General features: G+C 45.5%; 1 protein-coding gene across 5 annotated transcripts in view; it reads left to right on the plus strand.

Moving 5' to 3' along the window:
* ABCA5 (ATP binding cassette subfamily A member 5) overlaps nucleotides 1-18,216 on the plus strand; it is a 36,723-nt gene that overhangs the window by 15,904 nt on the left and 2,603 nt on the right. For all 5 annotated transcript variants that reach the window (XM_027654419.1, XM_027654418.1, XM_027654420.1 and 2 more), the window contains 27 exons: nucleotides 338-513; nucleotides 879-998; nucleotides 1,787-1,925; nucleotides 2,065-2,155; nucleotides 2,389-2,528; nucleotides 4,070-4,189; nucleotides 5,170-5,371; nucleotides 5,606-5,775; nucleotides 6,666-6,799; nucleotides 7,746-7,883; nucleotides 8,534-8,647; nucleotides 8,899-9,069; nucleotides 9,909-10,022; nucleotides 10,260-10,397; nucleotides 11,162-11,236; nucleotides 11,741-11,832; nucleotides 12,320-12,446; nucleotides 12,544-12,661; nucleotides 12,767-12,858; nucleotides 13,008-13,183; nucleotides 13,720-13,795; nucleotides 13,877-13,971; nucleotides 14,892-15,011; nucleotides 15,223-15,372; nucleotides 16,285-16,364; nucleotides 16,610-16,665; nucleotides 17,490-18,216. The exon at nucleotides 17,490-18,216 is cut by the window's right edge and continues 2,603 nt beyond it. In XM_027654419.1, the coding sequence (XP_027510220.1) occupies nucleotides 338-513; nucleotides 879-998; nucleotides 1,787-1,925; nucleotides 2,065-2,155; nucleotides 2,389-2,528; nucleotides 4,070-4,189; nucleotides 5,170-5,371; nucleotides 5,606-5,775; nucleotides 6,666-6,799; nucleotides 7,746-7,883; nucleotides 8,534-8,647; nucleotides 8,899-9,069; nucleotides 9,909-10,022; nucleotides 10,260-10,397; nucleotides 11,162-11,236; nucleotides 11,741-11,832; nucleotides 12,320-12,446; nucleotides 12,544-12,661; nucleotides 12,767-12,858; nucleotides 13,008-13,183; nucleotides 13,720-13,795; nucleotides 13,877-13,971; nucleotides 14,892-15,011; nucleotides 15,223-15,372; nucleotides 16,285-16,364; nucleotides 16,610-16,665; nucleotides 17,490-17,597 (3,332 nt within the window). In that variant the 3' untranslated portion in view covers nucleotides 17,598-18,216. The remainder of the gene's footprint in view (nucleotides 1-337; nucleotides 514-878; nucleotides 999-1,786; nucleotides 1,926-2,064; nucleotides 2,156-2,388; nucleotides 2,529-4,069; nucleotides 4,190-5,169; nucleotides 5,372-5,605; nucleotides 5,776-6,665; nucleotides 6,800-7,745; nucleotides 7,884-8,533; nucleotides 8,648-8,898; nucleotides 9,070-9,908; nucleotides 10,023-10,259; nucleotides 10,398-11,161; nucleotides 11,237-11,740; nucleotides 11,833-12,319; nucleotides 12,447-12,543; nucleotides 12,662-12,766; nucleotides 12,859-13,007; nucleotides 13,184-13,719; nucleotides 13,796-13,876; nucleotides 13,972-14,891; nucleotides 15,012-15,222; nucleotides 15,373-16,284; nucleotides 16,365-16,609; nucleotides 16,666-17,489) is intronic.

Below are 18,216 nucleotides of genomic sequence, written 5' to 3' on the forward strand. Positions count from 1 at the left end.
TCCAAGCCCCATCCAACCTGGCCTTGAGCACTTCCAGGGATGGGAAGTCCACAACCTCTCTGGACAACCTGTGCCAGTGCTTTACTACCCTTATAATAAAGATTTTTTTCTAATATCTAATCTATCCCTGCCCTCCTTCATCTTAAGGTCTTTCCCCCTTGTCCTGTCACTCCCTGCCCTTGTGAAAAGTCCCTCTCCAGCCTTCCTGTAATGCCCCCTCAGACCCTATAAGGTCTCCTAAAGTTCACCTTCAATTCATAGCCACATTCACCTGCTCTCTGGATGTAAAGACCTTTTTCCTTGATTGCTCCTGAATTTGTTTGAATTCTTGTTTTAGGGTTTGTCTCTGTCTATGGGCACAAAGTCTCCGAGATCGATGAGATGCTGGAAGTGCGGCAGATAACGGGGGTGTGCCCTCAGTCTGACATCCACTTTGATATTTTAACTGTGGAGGAGAATCTCTCCCTCTTTGCTGCCATTAAGGGAATCCCTCAGAATGATCTGATACAAGAAGTAAGTCACCTGGGCACAGGTATTGTCTTATGTGTTCACTTCTAGCCTGTAAATCAAAATATCCTTTTAGACAAGTTTGGAGGGAAATATTATTTTATGTTACAGTAGTTTATCTTTGGCAAAGATAAACTGTTAATTTTTCCTAGGAGATTAAAATGTTCACTGCAAAACTTTAAATCCTGGCATTTGGGTTCAAGCATAGGCACCTTTAAACTTTGCACAGGTTGTGCAGTTCACATACAGAATAAACTGGGAATTAGTAACAGTTAATTTGAATGTTAATTGCTCATTGTCTGGTTTAAAAACAACTTACAGATTTATTTATTTTTTTTTTAAAGAGTAAATGTGTTTCTTGTGTTTTTAAGGTGCAGAAGGTGTTGTTGGATTTGGAGATGCAACCCATCAGGGACAATCAAGCTAAAAAACTAAGTGGGGGGCAGAAGAGGAGGCTGTCAGTGGGAGTTGCTGTTCTTGGGAACCCCAAGGTGAGAGTGATGGAGTTGTTCCCAGCTTGGCATCACTGATACATTGATGGTTTGGTGTCTCATGTCTAAACTAATTCATATGTATAATAATATGTAAGATGCAGCAATTGTTACTCCCCGCATCTGTTGCTCCTTTTTTTTTTTTTTTTTCATTTATGGCTTAATTAAAATCACTTTAATGACTCAACCTTTGTGCTCGAAGCTGTTGAGCACAAGGCTCAGGTAATGGCAATAACTCTGGATCCCTTTGGGAAATAAACAGTGTGACAAGTTTTCTGTAACTTCTGGAAGGTAACATTTAGCCCCCCACAGTCAAGTTGTTGGATACTTTCCTCACAAAGCCATCCAGGAGCAGGAATGGAGCCAGAGAGCTCTTTTGTGTTCCAGCTCTGTAATTTCTGGCCTGTAAGGATGGGGATTGCTTTGAGATCTGTATTTAAAAATGATGTGTGTGACAGTTCCTGGGGGTTTTAAAAGCAGGTGTGTGTATTTAACCACCCCTTAGGAGAAAAAGTGAATCCACAGCTAAATTGTTAATTCTAATACGTTATTGTGTTAGAACCAGAATAGAACAGACTATGGCATTAAGTTATTATAGGATTTTTCCATTTGTCACAACAGGAGATGGATTTATTCAAAGTGTAGTGGCAGCAGCTCCATTACTTAAAGTGGGATGTTTTAGAGGAATAAGTAACAGGCTTCAGACAAAACCCCCTGGATCTGTAGGGATTCCTGAGGTCAGTGCACATGGATGTGGCTTTGAAAACACTCTTGGTTTTTGCCCCAAGGTTTTGCTGCTGGACGAGCCCACGGCCGGGATGGATCCCTGTTCACGGCACATCGTCTGGAACCTCCTGAAAAACAGGAAAGCCAATTGTGTGACCGTGTTCAGCACCCACTTCATGGACGAGGCAGATATCCTGGCTGGTGAGATCTTCTGCCACCCTGGGTGCCAGCCTGGGGTGCCAACCCACAGAATGCACGTTTGTTTCAAATATATCATTGAGTTTTGGAGGAAATTCTCGATCTTCTGCTTCAAAGGGGCCTTCTTGCCTTCTGTGTCTAGATCGTAAAGCTGTGATTTCTCAAGGGATGTTGAAGTGCCTCGGATCTTCTCTCTTTCTCAAAAGCAAGTGGGGAATTGGCTACCGCTTGAGGTAAGTGTTTTGTGGTGTTTATGTGCCATCAGGTTTTGGGGTTTTTTTATTGTTTTCTGTTGCAATCTCTAAGATAGCACCCTCTGCCCCCCAAAAAAAGAAAATCCTTTTATCATCTTGAATGATAAAATTGAGTGTTTGGTGACTGTGGTGCCCTGCTGGCTGATTGTTGTGGTGCAGTGTCAGGAGAAGGTCAGGCTTTAACCCCCCAGTTTCTGGGGCTGTGTTTTTAGCATGCACATCGATGCCTATTGCAACACAGAAGCTACGACCTCTCTGATCAGGCAGCACATCCCTGCAGCCACCCTGATCCAGGAGAACGATGAGCAGCTCGTGTACACCCTCCCCCTCAAGGACGTGGACAAATTTGCAGGTATTGATGGGTTTTGTGCTGCAGGGATGAGTGGCTGCAGAGGGGAATTCCATCAGGCGTGGCTGTAGCTGCACCTCTTGGTACAGTGTCAATTCTGCAGTTATCTGTGATTATATATGTTATTATTTGGCTGATGGTGAGTCAGTGAGGTCTTTCTCAGGTGAGTGAGGACCTTGTTGCCTCCTCCAGGGGGGCTGTGGTGTGTCAGAGGGATGTGGGTACCTGACAGCAAGTGCTGGGCTGACGCCTCTGTGGTGAAGAGACCCTTTCACCCGACCATCCCTTTGTCCTGTAGAAGCATCATCTTGTTGCAGAGGGTTTTAATGGGCCAGGCTGGCCTCCAGTGGGAATCCAGCAAAAATCAACAACCTTTGTGTGAGCTGCAAAGAGCATCATCACACCCAAAAGCAATCTGTGAAGTCAGTAAAATGATAACCTCTAAAACAATAATGCTGGCTGTGTCACTGCCTTAAAATTCAGTGGTGAGAGGGAGCATGGAGCAGATGTGAGGATTTCACTAGATGGCAGCAATTATCTGATCAGTCCTGTGCAGAGCTCCTTGTTCACCTCCCAGAAATAAATGGAATAAACACTGTGTCCTCTGTGCCATGTGGAAAGCGAAGGGAGAATCAACACCGATGGGAATATGCAGCTGATATTTCATAAGTGGGGTTTTTTCCCCTGCTGCATTTGAGTTAATAATTTATTAGCCTTGCCTTTAGCAACCACATCGTGTACTTTTGAAAACAGGCACCTTTTATGTAAGATGGAATCAATTCCCCCAAACTGTTGCAAGGAGAAGCCAAGGTTGGGAATGTGCCTTGGTCAGTGGGGCAGAAGAAATTGCAGAGATTAGAGCAGCAACATCAGGGATCCAGCTGCTCTTCCCATTTTATACATTTGCATTTCCCTTCAGCCTGACCTTGGCTCTAAGCTCCTTGGTTTAGGTCCTTTATTTTATAGGACTAACAAGAGCCCAGTAGCATTTTTATCCAAGGGTATTAATTAGTGCTCTCTCTGAACCTCATGTTGGTCCTCAAGGTCTGCTTGCTGTCCAGTTAACCTTGATTTACACATCTGGGAATTCTTTTTATATGCATAAAAGTACGTATTTTATATAGATATCAGATTACTCAGTGGTTTTATTGGTAAAATCCCTTTGTGCCTGGGCAGGGATTTAGGTAGGATGACCTGTCCTGCAGACCCTGGGTATGATTCTACCAGGAGAGGGGCTCCTGAAGCTGCCCAGAGGCAGCTCTCAGCCCAGGAGCTTTAGGATGCTGAGGTGATTTTCATCAACACCACAGCTTCAGGAAAACGTGCCACATTTCCCTGACCACAGAGATTGAAGTTTAGTGCTGAAAGGAGCTTATCCCAACCTTGGTTCTCAAGCCATGACCTGCGTCTTCATCTTTAAACATTGATATTTCTATGTTAGTGCTTTTTCTGAGGCTTTAGGGATGTGTCTGATGTGCTTGGGGCTCTCTCAGGAGGTGGTGGAGCACAACTGCAGAGTAGTTATGTGTCATGTCTGTCCCCAGGCTTGTTTTCTGACCTGGACACCCACTCCCACCTGGGTGTTATCACCTACGGCGTGTCCATGACCACGCTGGAGGACGTCTACCTGAAGCTGGAAGTTGAGGCAGAGATCGACCAAGCAGGTGGGGTGGGCCAGGAATGTTCTCTTGTTTTAGTTTAGTCTCATGTTTGTTTTAATCTCAGTTAGTGTGGAATTGTCACTGCCAGCAGGAGGTGAGAGTAACAGCTCCTCTCCCAAGGTGCTGCATCAAGGTGGGACTCCTTTGGCCTGGTAACATTCCAGGCTGTTGAAATATTTAACATGAAAACCGGGAAAAAGCAGCAAATTGGGTGGGAGGTGGTTCTGGGAGGATCCAGGGGAAAAGCTTTTTACTTATAAATTTTTCATCCATTGCACTTGCATCTGACTCCTCTGCTTTACAATCACACATTCAATGGCTTGCTTTTTTGAAATGTCCTTTATTTTCCTAATGGACTTTTTGCTTTCAAGAATTTATAAATGCACAGCGTGAAATTAATTTCCAACTTTCTGCAACATTAGTGGGTGCACTTAAGGCTGAAACAACTCGTCTCAATTCTCCTCCTTTGAAATTAACTTTCAATTCAAGTGATAAGCTGAATAGACTTAATATTATTCCAGAATTAATAATTTTTTTTAATGTTAACTTTAATCATTTAAGCTATTTTCATAATTCTAAAGCTCTCTGTGTGATACAGACTTACTAGAATAAGTAAGTATATACTCTGTAGTAGTATACTGATATATGAACTTTCTAGGTAAGTAGAATTACTACCCTGCTCCACAAAGTTTGTGTGAGTGTGGGAGGGTTTAACAGCTGAATATGTTGGTGCTGAATAATACAGGTGCATACACAGGCCAGTGGTATGAAATTGGGGCAAGTCTGTACCTTTTGAGTGGCAAAAATTTGTCATCTGCCTTAAGTATCTGCCATGTGTGTGATGGGAGTGGATCAGTGTCAGTGACCTTGGGGTTAAGTTGAGAGATCGGGGTGGGATGGGATAGGATGAGATGAATTCTTCAGTAGGAAGGACCACCTGGCTCCTCCACCTCTCTGTAGAGTTCTCCTCTCCCCTTTTTCAGATTACAGCGTGTTCCATTCCCAGCAAGTGCAGGAGGAGGTGGATAACAAATCCTTGGATGACATGGAGCAGAGCCTGCTGATGCTGTCGGAGACAAAGGCTCCAGCCATGAGCAACACAGCCCTGTGGAAGAAACAGGTTTCCACCATAGCCAAAGTGCATTTCCTTACCCTGAAGAGGGAAAATAAATGTGTGAGAGTTATGTAAGTATTGGGATACAGAAGTCTTAAAACCTGTTTGAATGACACCAGAGAAAGGGCAGGATTTGATTAATTTTTTTCACATACTTACTGCGTTTTAAATGTAAATATGAAGCTGTCATTTCTGTTGAATACATTCATTTTGTGGGGTGAGGGAGATGTTTTAATAACATGCACATAAACTGGGCTGGCTTTCGCTGGATTTTAATGAACCCCAAACTTTTTATTTCTTTTCAGGTTGTTGCTTTTTCTGATATTTCTTGTCGTTCAGATTTTATTGTTTTTCATACACCACATCATCAAAAATTCTGTAGCTGCTATCAAACTTTCCCCAGATTTGTACTTGCTGAAGCCTGGAGAGAACTATCACAAGTACAGGAGTCGGCTCCTGCTGCAGAACTCCACAGGTAGGGGAGCAGCTTCTGTCTCCACCTCTCTCTTCAGTGTAGCTACTTTTGGGATTGGGGACAAAATTTTTCTGGAAATTAACCCAGATGAACAGTTTCCAAGTACCCAGAGATGGTAAAGAGTGAATATCATTTGTACCATAGGGTTTTGTTCACAGATCTTCCTCCTCCTCCCATGTCCAACAGTCTTTTTCTTGCTGTGTCAGAGGATGATCCATATGAAGGAACTGACCAGAGAGATTTAGATAATCAGCATTAAAATCCTGCTATAAAACACTTCGGAAAATTTTGCTTTTTGTTTCAACTTCAGATGTTTTAAAAGTGCACAGCAGTAATCCAGGCAATGGAAAGGAGCATCTGTTCCAGCTGTTGGGAATTTCTGCTTAATACAACTTATTTTCTCTGCACACCATATCAAAGTGTCACTGGTTTCCTGCTTTTTTTTTTTTTGCTAATTCTCTGTTCAACTCAAACCTTGAATATCCTGGTAATGCTTGTTGGCAGCTCTGCTCCCTCACTGCTGCACTTGAGTTGCACAAACTAATTGGAGAACATAACAAAAAAAATTTTTCCTGAGTTCTTTGGAGGCTGTTGAGCGGGAAACGAAAATAAAATAATCTGTGTTGTTCAGAATAGCAGAGGACTCTCTGGTGGACCTGAGTGAAAGGAAACAGTGATCTTTCATGGGGTTATATCAGTGAGAAAATGCATCAATAATTTTGTGTAAAATACTACAAGCTGGTGATAAGGAGGGATTTCAAAGTCGTGGAGATGTGGCACTCAGGGACATGGTTTAGTGGTGGGCTTGGCAGTGCTGGATTAATGATTGGACTTGATGTTTAAGCTCTTTTCCAACTTAAGTGATTTTGTGTTTTCTCTGTTCTCACTAGAATCGGATATCAATGACATTGTCCACTCCCTTGGGAGCATGAACATACTCCTGGAGATGTTCAATGACAGTGATTATGTCTCAGCTGCACCTCACAGTGCAGCTTTAAACGTGTTTGCCCTTCAATCCAGGCAGGTGAGATGGACAGACTGGCTGGGTTGTGCCCCAAAGAGCCCCCAGGCAGCTGCTGGGGGCTGGTTTGTGATACTCTTACCTGAAAAGCAACTATTGAGTCAGAGAATCAAGTGATATTACATTGTATTCCTTACAAAAGGCCTGAAAAGAGGACTTATATTAACAGAATGGAAATATTAGCAAAATGAATGTTCTTCCATAATTATAATTACAGTAGGCCAATCAAACTTCCATCCTCCTTTCTTCCCCAAAATGACACAAAAAGCCAAGAGAAATGTTTTAATTCACAAGGGACCTGACATAGGAATTCTTTCATCTTTTTTTTTCTTTTCCTTTTACCGACTGAATTACACAATCTGACAGAAGTACAATCCCGTGGTGCTCTCATGTGTAAAGAAAAATGAGTTTCATGGATTGTACATGTTCTTTTCCATATGGTCACTGAAGGACTGTCAGGAAGATGTGAGCTTTGGGGTTGTATTTAATCCCCAGCAGAGGAACTGCTTTGCAGTCTGCCAGGTCTGGCTCTTGTTCCCATTTTTGCTCATTGACACTGCTCCCATCAGTGTGCCAGTGCAGCCCCTCAGCTCCTGTAAATTTTTGCCTGTCTGGTTTTTAAATCCATTAGCGAGAACATCCGAGTGTGGGTCCTTGTGTGTTTTGTTTTTTCAGGCTGTAATTGTCTGGAGTGTCATTTGTCATAGTGTCACTGTTCCATAAAACATGCTGGGAATTTATTCCAAATAATTTGTTCTCTTTGTGAACATGACTGTTTTCCTGAATTAGGTTATGTGTTACAACCACTCTGAGCAGCCCAGAGCTTCCTGCAAAGCAGACTCAATTATGCAAAGATTTTTCCCAATGCTCAGGTTTAATTAAGGAGAACCCTCTCAGGGAATTGCCCTTCGTGCAGAAGAATTAATACAGCATGTACTTTTCTTCCTAGAATTACGTTTTCACTGTCATATTCAACAGCACCATGGTGCATTCCCTGCCAGTTCTGATGAATATTGTCAGCAACCTCCTGCTGCGCAGTTTAAATGTGACTGAGAGCATCCAAATCTGGAGCAACCCCTTCATTCAGGTGAGCAGCACCCCAAAAATCACCCTGAAACATGGAGTGGGCGTCAAAGCATCCCTGGAGTGAGAGAGGGAGTGTAGAAACACCCCACAAACCAAGGGAAAAGCTGGTTGGGATTGTTTGAGACGTTAAGAGGGCATGAAAGGTGCTGGGGTTTTGCTCTGCAGGTTATGGAAGTGGAGGAGAAAAGGGCTTGGAAAGAGGAGGTGGTGTTGGGAATTAAAGGTTGTACAGGGCTTGGAGTAACCTGGTTTAGTGGAAGGTGTCCCTGCCCATGGCAGGGGCTGGAACTAAGTGATCTCTTAAGATTCTTTCCAGCCCAAACCATTCCATGATCCCATGAAGTTGTTGTGGTTTGTTAGAGGTGACCTGCAGGTGTGGGTCTGCTGCCTCCTGTGCGGAGCTGGGGTGGCCTTTGGGAGAGGAGATGACCTGCAGCAGGAGATAAATGCTCTAGAAGTTCATTAGCTATTATTTGTTCCTCATATAAATACTCCCAGAACTTCCATAGGTATTTCTCTTCATGCTGCAGCTCAGGTGATGTTGCCGTAGACAGAATTTATATTTTAGCATTTACGGTCACGTTCCAACACTTAAGGTGGTGTCTTGGTCCTGCACATTCTGGCACTGGAGAAATCTGGTTTATATTCCAGAATCTTCCAGACACGATTTTCAGGATGGAGATCTATTTCGAAGCCGTGTTGCTGGGGATCATCATCACTGGAATGCCGCCCTATTTTGCCATGGACAACGCGGAAAACCATAAGGTGACTCCCAGGTGTTGAGCCAGAGACACACAAGAAGTTAAAAATCTTGGGATTTGGGGGGAAGACTCGAAGAGGGTTTAAAAATAGTGCCCTGACAGGCAGCATGGATGGGATGGCTGTTTGCTGCCTGGGGTGGAGCAGGTTTGGGAAAAGCTAAAATTGGCAGTAACCGGGTAACATGGGGCCAGATTAACATGGCACTGATTTTAATCACTGTGTAATTAACACTGTGTTTTCTTCTCCTGTTGCAGATCAAGGCCTACACACAGCTGAAGATTGCAGGGCTCTATCCCTCTGCTTACTGGACGGGCCAAGCCGTCGTCGACCTCCCGCTGTTCTTCTCCATCCTCGTCCTGATGATCGGGAGCCTCTTCGCCTTCCACTACGGGGTTTATTTCTATGTGGGCAAGTTCCTGGCTGTGGTGAGTGTGGTGGGGAAGGGAGAGCCTGGTTACCTTGTTTTCTCCAAGTGTTTCTTTTTCTTGGGTGGTTCAGCCGAATTTTTCCAATGGACTTACGGGAAAAACGCCCAAATAAAGCCACCGGCGCTGAGGCTGCACCGAAGGCAAAACACTTTTTGTGGGGAAAATTGTTCAGATCTTGGAGTTTCATTGAGAGCTGGAGTAATAAAGCTTTGAAATACCAGCGTTTTCCAAGGAAATGCTCCTTCCTTTTTTCCCTGTTTTCCCAGCCTGCTTTGTGCTCTTTGCTCTGTTTGCATCAACGCGCTGCTAATGACAAGGTCACAGTGACTTTGAGCACAGCCCATCTCTGCAGTGAGCTGCAGCATGTGATTCAATTGAAGACACCACAAGAATTCATGTCTTTGATATTCAGAGCGGGCTTCCCTGTGAGATTGGCTGTAATTGAGAGGAATCAGCTTTTCCTTGCTGCTTTCCCAGAAGCTCCGAGATAATCAGGTTTGGGATGTGCTGCAGGGCTGGTTCTCTCCCCTTGTTTTAATTTCTACACAAATGCCAAGGTAGAATTCTTAGTATTTGCCAAAATCTTGAGGTCGGCTTTTATGAGATCCTGTGTTATAAAAAAAAATGGGAAAGAGTTTAAAGGAGAGAGGTTCCTGCCTCTCCTCACACTCTTGCATTTGTGTCTCTAATAATACACGTACCAAAGCAACAAAATAAATCAAATTAAGTGACAAAGATGGATTCAGAGTTATGTATCACACCAAAGTCATTCCAGCTGATACTTAAACAAGAAATTCTTGCTTCACATTCCTGAGAAACCTTCCCTGTGTTTGCAGATTTTTTGCCTGATTGGTTACGTCCCCTCTGTTGTGCTCTTCACTTACGTGGTCTCCTTCACCTTTAGAAAAGTCCAGAACACGAAAGAATTTTGGTCATTTATATTTTCAGTGGTGAGTAACTTGACCTTGAGTTGGGATAACAGGGAAGATTGGTGAGCTCCATGACAGCTTCCCAGTTAATTTATTTAACTGTCTGCCCTTAATGCACAGGAAATGTGAAACATTTACCAGTGTCTCTGTCTTCCTGTCACATCCTAAATGATAAAAGCTTTAAAAAATATGCCTCAAATTAGCTTAGAGAGTCTGAACTGGATGAAAATGGACTTTTTTTCCTTTTCTTTTGTACAGACAGCCTTGCTCTGCACAGTTGTCACTGAAGTGGCCTTTTTTCTGGACTATTACGTGGTAACCACCATCCTGCATTACGTCTTCTCCATCTTCATTCCCATTTATCCCCTTATTGGCTGTCTGATTTGTTTTATAAAGGTAAGGGGACACAGGAGATCCTTTTCAGAGCACTTGTACCTGGCTGGGATTGGGTGGGTATCTTTAATGTGTCATCTGTAGCTGTTTAGCATGTGAAGAATAGCAATTGCTGAGGAAAAAAACCCACCTTTTTTCCTGTTAAGCAAAGTGTTTCAGTTTTAAAATGGGAAAAGCAACACGTTTTCCATTAAATTTCCTTCCAGTACCCGAAGGGAACCTACAGGAAAGATGGAGAGGGACTTTTTACAAGAGTGTGTAGTGACAGGATGTGGGGGCATGTTTTTAAATGGAAAGAAAATAGATTTATATTAGATATTAGAAGAAATTCTTCCCTGTGAGGGTGGGGAGGCCCTGGCACAGGTTGCCCAGAGAAGCTGTGGCTGCCCCATCCCTGGAAGTGTCCAAGGCCAGGTTGGATGGGGCTTGGAGCAACCTGGGCTAGTGGAAGGTGTCCCTGCCCATGGCAGGGGGTGGAATGAGATGATCTTTAAGGCACCTTCCAACCCAGCCATTCCATGATTCCGTGATATCCAAAGGAAAACCATGTGTTTCTCAGTGAGCAAACCCCATGATGGGTTTTGGGAGTTGGTGGCTTGGAACCAGGAGCAGCCCCTGGGATTTGGATGGAGTTTTATTGGTGTCAGACTCGTGCAATCAGAGCAGAGCTCAGAAAGTGCTTGAGCGCCATAACTTTAAACAGCTGCTGGAGATGAAATACACAGCCTCTGGTAGGTGATTATGTGTGTTTTTTCCTGAATTTTCAGGTCTCCTGGAAAGGCAAACGGAAGAGTGGGGGATACTACGACCCGTGGGACCGGCTGCTGGTGGCAGTTCTGGCTGTGAGCATGGCAATTCCATTATCTGCCTTATTTGCCCTAGGGAATTGCTGGCTCCTGCTGGGAGCCCCTTCTGTTCACATCTCTGTTAATAAAGATTTGATCTAGTGCTCAGCACTGCTGAGCCTGCAGCTCCTGCAGCCTGTTGCAGCACGAGCAGAGTCAGTAAAGCTCAACATCTGCTGCCTCAGTGGCCTGAGTAACACTGCCAGCATTAATTCTGATTATTATGGGAGTCTGTGCTGATGGAGCAAGTACTCCAGAGCAGGGGCAATCCCTTCTCTCTCCAAACACCCCAAATAATTGCCCTTAAATCTGAGCAGACTTTGACTGTGCGTCCTCAGACACATTTAGTGATGTATTTAACGTTCTTGGAAACACCAGCACTTCTGTGGTGGTGCAGAGCTGGAGCTTCTCATCCCTCATCACACTGGTGGGGTCACCTTTGGGGTCACCAGCCCTGGAGGGCTGGCAGTGTTCCCAGTAACCAGTGTTTGTCTGCTTCAGCCCTATTTGCAGTGTGTTGTGTGGCTCTTCCTGCTGAGGTGCTTCGAGCTGAAGAACGGAGGGAGGACGGTCAGAGAGGATCCCTTTTTCAGGTGTGTCTCTTAAACAGCCTTTTTTTATTATTTTAAAGCAATAGTGCAAAGAAACTGCTTTTAAAGGTGCTGCTGGTGGTGAAACTGGAGTGTGCAGTGAAAGGAATACAATAACTTTCATTATATTCCATCCCAAGTGTCTGAAAAATTCGTTTTCCTCGCTTCAGTTGTGTGAAATTCAGGCATTTAAGGGCAGAAATAGGGGTTTTTTTCTTTTTAAGTTATTTCAGTGTGAAATCAGGAATGTTGTAAGCATGTTCCCTATATAAAATCAGAGGGACTAACCCTTTCCCACTGCATGACTAGAGATGCCATAACCCAACAAATAGCTCAGCACAAAGGTGACACGGTGACAGTCCCTTTCAGCTCCTCCTGCTCTCAGATGAGCTGCAGGACTCTGTCCCCCCTGGGCTTGGCAAACACAAATGGCTTTCAGCATCAAAGCCCTGAGCCAACCTCAGCTCAGTGTTGTCTTCTTTCCCTTCAGAAAATGCTTTACAAAAGCCAGAACCTGGAAGTTCCCAGATGTGCCACATGAGGAGAACGAGGATGAAGATGTGAGGGCGGAGAGGCTGCGAGTCAAAGAGATCCTGAGCAGCCCCAAAAGTGAGGAGGTAAAGCCCTGCACACCCCCAGGCACTGCCAAAACCCTACATTTGGAGGTTTCCCAGAGCTGCTGGGATCTGCAGCCACTTCCCTCTCCCCTACTAGATGCCAGCAATCCTGGTCAGCAGCTTGCACAAGGAGTTTGATGAAAGGAAGGAATTTCTTCTGGGGAGAAAAATAAAGAAAGTGGCAACAAAACATGTTTCTCTCTGCGTAAAAAAAGGTTGGAGTTCAGTGACTTGCTGTTGAACTGTTCTATGTACAAAAACAACTCTTGGATCCGTTTATCTGACCTTGTGGGCAATGGTTTGTGTCATCCTTTCTTTAGGAGAAATACTGGGTTTGTTGGGACCCAACGGAGCTGGGAAAAGCACGTTAATTAATATGCTCGTCGGAGAGATTGAACCCACCAGTGGGCAAGTATGTTACATGCTACAAGTTATATAAAAAATTAACTTTTATTTAGATTTTGTTATTATTGTTATTTCAGGCATTCCTGAGTGCAATATGCAAAACCAGTTTGGAAATCTGTAATGTTCTGGAGCGAGGTCTGTGCATTTTCCTCGCAGGTTCTGATGGGAGATTATTCTTTGGGGCTGAGCAGTGAAGATGACTCCGTGAAATTTGTGGGGTACTGTCCTCAGACAAACCCTCTCTGGCCAGATATTACACTGCAGGAGCACTTTGAAATTTATGGTGCCATCAAAGGAATGAGTCAGTCTGATGTTAAGGAAGTCGTCAAACGGTGAGTAGTTCATTTTAGAAATCCTTAAGGTTTAGCTGAATTTTTCTTAGGGTTTTTTCAGGTTTATTGCAGGAGGTTTTTTGGCCCATTTGTGGTGTTTTTTTCTTCCCTCCCCCAGCGCAATATTTTTATTTTTTTTTTTCATTTAAGTTGAATTGGATCTTTCCAGCAAACTCAGCAAGTGTGAGTATTTAGGTGAGGAGATACAGGTGCAGCCACACAGAATTCAATTCTAATTTTTGATTATATTTTTTCTAAAGTTAGGAGGTGCTAACAATGACCTTTGGAGAAACTGCAAGGGCAGAGAGTCCCAGGCTTGGAGCTATTTCTGGGTTGTCAGCACAGGTTCCTCCAGGACATGGGGCAGGTGGCTTTTGTACGGAAGCACCCACCTCCAATTCTGCTTATTGCTCTGCTTTTTTTTGTACTTTCTATACAAATATTTGTAACTGAGCTTTTCAAATGGGGCTGTTTGCACAGTGGGATGAGGGGGAAGCTGAACCATCACCCTTTCTCTGGTCCTTCCCCTTCTGCAGCATCGCGAGCGCCCTGGATTTGAAGGATCACCTGCAGAAGACGACGAAGAAGTTGGGTGTGGGGCTGAAACGCAAGGTATGGGGGCTGTTTGGGCGCCTGTGCTGGGGGTCAGCAGCACCACCCTGTGCTCACCCTGCCCCTTTGCCTCCCTGCCAGCTCTGCTTTGCCCTCAGTATGCTGGGAAACCCCCGGGTCACGCTGCTGGATGAGCCATCCACTGGGATGGATCCCAAAGCCAAGCAGCACATGTGGTGAGTGCCCCCAGGGCCAGGCTGGCCACAGGGTGCTTCCTCCTTGGGAATGTGCCTGAATTTGTGTGCATTATCCATGTTAACACTAGGGAGAGCCATAGACAGGGAGTCACAGAATGGTTTGGGTGGGAAGGGACCTTAAAGCTCATCCCATTCCACCCCCTGCCATGGGCAGGGACACCTTCCCCTAGCCCAGGTTGCTCCAAGCCCTGTCCAACCTGGCCTTGGACACTTCCAGGGATGGGGCAGCCACAGCTTCTCTGGGCAACCTGTGCCAGGGCCTCCCCACCCTCACAGGGAAGAATTCCTTCTAATATCTGCTCTGACCTGCCCTGTGGCAGTTTAAAAACGTTCCCCTTTGTCCTGGCACTCCAGGCCCTTGTCCAAAGTCCCTCTCCAGCTCTCCTGGAGCCCCTTTAGGTACTGGAAGGTCCTTTAAGGTCTCCCTGGAGCTTTCTTTTCTCCAGGTGAACACCCCCAGCTCTCCCAGCCTGTCTTCATACCAGAGGTACTCCAGCCCTCAGAGCATCTCCATGGCCTCCCCTGACTTGCTCCAGCAGCTCCACATCCTCCTGTGTTGGGAGCCCCAGAGCTGGACACAGTGATCTGAGTGGGGTCTCACAAGAGGGGGAGAATCAACCCAACCTCAGTGCCAGGTGCACTGTATCTGTGTCCTCCCCCAGAACAACTTGGAGATTAAAAGCTTGAAAGCTGAAAGAAATCCTTAAAATAATACAAGGAGTACAGATTTGAGTCATCTTTGGAAAATTCAGGTGTTAATTGTTGCTGTGGGAGTAGTGTCAGTCCATAGATAGAGGGTTTGTGTTGGACCATCACAGTCTTCTTTTCCTACTACCCCAGGAATTACTGTTACCTATTGAGTGTTTTGTTCAGGGATGTTTTTTGGCTGTGTTTTGTAGGAGGGCAATTCGAGCAGCCTTCAAAAACAAGGAGAGAGCAGCAATCCTGACCACCCACTACATGGAGGAGGCAGATGCTGTGTGTGACCGTGTGGCCATCCTGGTGTCTGGGCAGCTCAGGTACCACCAGAGCCTCCCCTGGGGCAGGGGGGACAGGACAGCTGTCAGCCAAAATATATTCCTTTGAAAATACAGATATAACAATTGTTTTTGTACCTTAAATTCAGAACAAAATTAATCTTAAACTGCCAAAAGGGTCTGTTTGAAGTTCAGCTGCTCCTTGAGTGTGGTCTAATGTGTACAACTGGTATTTTCTCTCTGCAACTGCCAGATGCATAGGTACTGTGCAACACCTGAAGAGTAAGTTTGGCAGAGGATACTTCTTGGAGATGAAACTAAAAGAAACAGCAGATGTGCAGCAGGTGGAGTATCTGCAGAGCCAGATTTTGCACATCTTCCCCAACGCCAACCGCCAGGAAAGGTGAAGTTTGACAAACACGCAGAAAATGATGTTAATAAAAGCCTCTGATTTCTCATCAGCAACTTGGCACTGGGTAGGGAATGTAAATATTTACACACAGCGAAAAAGAGGAAGGGTTTTGGGAGCCAGCAGAGCCCAGGCTGCCAGGGCAGGGCCGGGAGCGCGTGCAGATGTTCGGCACGGGGGAAGCAAAACTCAATTTCTGCATAGCTGTTGCCTGACAACTTCCTCCTTGGTCAGGGCCTCTGGGAACTGGGGAAAAGCAGAGTCACTGGCCCTTACCTAGAAAAGCCTGAGTGTTCTCTGGGGCATCTCAGAGTTTGAGGGTGGGCTGGTTGGTTTTCCACCAGCAGCTTTCTTTGAACTTCTGCCGTATGAACCCGAGAGTGACTGCTGACGAGTCTCTCCAAAAAGTACACTGCAGGCATCATATAAGGAGTGTTCCTCAAATGTGGGGCATCTGGAGGGGGGAGAGTTCCCTTTTCAGCAGCAGATGTGGGGCAGAGCAGCTCCCTGTTCTGGAATCTGAGTTGTGGGAACTGCTGCGTGGTGCAAAGTTCCAGGAGATGCCGTGACCTCTAAGCTCATTTCAAAGGAAAAAACCTCAGAACTTTGGGACTTCCAGGCAGCGAATCTTCCATGAGTAAGCAGAATAGGAATGGTTGAATCAAAGTTGAAGAGCATATAAGTCATAGAACAGTCTCTGGGGATCTCAGCTGGTGCACCTGGTCCTGCATCTCTGAGGTGAAAAACCAGCTGGAGCTGCATCATTCCTCCTGTCTTTATGATCATGAGTCAAAATGCCCAAAGGAACACTCAGAGAATGGGTTTAAATCCATTCAGTTGGATATTAATATTTTTACTTGAAATGATTTTGCTTGAAGCTAAATTAGTTTTGTCTCTTTGTTCCAGTTTTACTTCTATTTTGGCCTATAAAATTCCTAAAGAAGATGTACAGTCGCTTTCACATTCTTTTTCCAAGCTGGAAGAAGGTAATTAAGCACTTGCCATAGATCACATACAGAAATCCTTTTGTCTCCTATAAGTGACACTTTTGCCATGCAGTGTCACTGCTCCATTTCTGTTCCACATTTGTTGAATTTACTTTTATTTTATCATTGTTGTCTCCAACTCTGTTTCTTGTGAAATCACAAGAAAGCACTTGTATCAGCTTCAAATCCAATTGTGTGAGATAGTGAAGTACCCCTAAATCTGCTCTTATTAATTCTTTCCACAGTAAAACACACCTTTAACATCGAGGACTACAGCTTCTCTCAGGCAACACTGGAACAGGTATGTTAAATGATATTTTGTGAAAGTAAACCCTGCCAGGTGAAGGTGTCAGACAGAGGGAAGGGTTAGATTGGATGTTGGGAAGAAGTTCTTCCCTGTGAGGGTAGTGGGACACTGGCACAGGTTGCCCAGAGAAGCTGTGGCTGCCCCATCCCTGGAAGTGTCCAAGGCCAGGTTGGACGGGGCTTGGAGCAACCTGGGCTGGTGGAAGGTGTCCCTGCCCATGGCAGGGGGTGGAATGGGATGAACTTTAAGGTCCCTTCCCACTCAAACCATTCCATGTTTCTATGGTGAAGGGCCCAGTGCAGGCAGCTCATCCCCCATGCTTGGCTTTCAAGCCACTGGGGCCACTTTGCTGATGCCTGTGTGGGCATTTTTGGGAAACTGAGTTCCCCTTTTTCCAAAGGGAATAGGAATTGCCAGTTCCCCCTCTCCTCTTTATTCCCATTTTCTCCTTTAAAAATAAGATGCCAACTGCAGTGACTGGAGGAAAATAAATTTGTGGCATTAATGGGAAAGCTGCTCTGATTTATTCTGAGGTCGAGCATCGCTGTTCATGGCTGAAAGGAGGGTGAAGCTGAGGCTTGTCACTGCTTATTCTTGATTAATTATTGCTGATGATGAATGTCCTTCAGAATGTTCAACTTCCTTTTCACTGTACTTCTAAAGAAATGAGGTGGGAGGGTAGAAGCAAAACACTAAAATCTTGGAGATGAAACGATGCTTTCAATGCTCCTGAGGTTTTTAGCATGAGTTGTATTTGTGACTGAGAATGTTCTTACAAGGAGCACACGGGGTATCCATGTCCTCTCCATGTGTTCCAGGTGTTTGTGGAGCTTGCTAAAGAGCAGGAGGAGGAGGACAGCAGCTTTGGCACCCTGAACAGCACGTTGTGGTGGGAGAGGACGCAGGAGGACCGAGTCATCTTCTGAGCTCCTCGTGTGCAGATCTGCTCAGAAGCTGCTGTTGGTGCCAGCAGTGATCCTCCACACACACGCTGGGGCACGTGCCTGGAAAACATTGGAGCTGGGAAGGACAAGGAGAACTGTGTTTGGAAGCCCTGAGCGTGTCCCACCATCCTGGCCTTAGGAATAACGCCACAGTCGCGGTGTGAGCGTCCCCAGCTGACCTGGAATTCCTCCTCCCCTCGCTCTTCCCTGGTCTGTGTTGGGCAAGAGGACACTGGTCGTCTTCTGGTGTTGGTGGCTGGTGCAGGAGCTCCCACCTGCCTTCCCTCAGCCCTCCCATGCCTGGTGGGTGCCAGAGGTTGGGCTGTCTTAAAGGAGACCCTGCATCTGAGCAAAGCCAGGCGCCACTGGAGCATCCTTCCCTGTGGGGCTGGTTCACAGGGTCCTGCTGTGCCCTGTGCCCTCAGCTGGGCACTGCTGCCTGTCCCACGAGGTGCCCTGCAGACACAGCCCTGCAAGGTCCTGCTCCTCCACCAGCTCATCCATCCCTGCTTATGCTTTGAAGATGCACCTGCTTAGAAGAGAGGGGGGGAAAACCACTCCAGAGTAACTGCATCACTGCAGAGAGGGTCCTGAATTCCCA

The sequence above is a fragment of the Corapipo altera genome, unplaced genomic scaffold (genome assembly GCF_003945725.1).
Source record: "Corapipo altera isolate COAL_440 unplaced genomic scaffold, ASM394572v1 343, whole genome shotgun sequence".
In the NCBI taxonomy this organism is placed as follows: Eukaryota; Metazoa; Chordata; class Aves; order Passeriformes; family Pipridae; genus Corapipo; species Corapipo altera.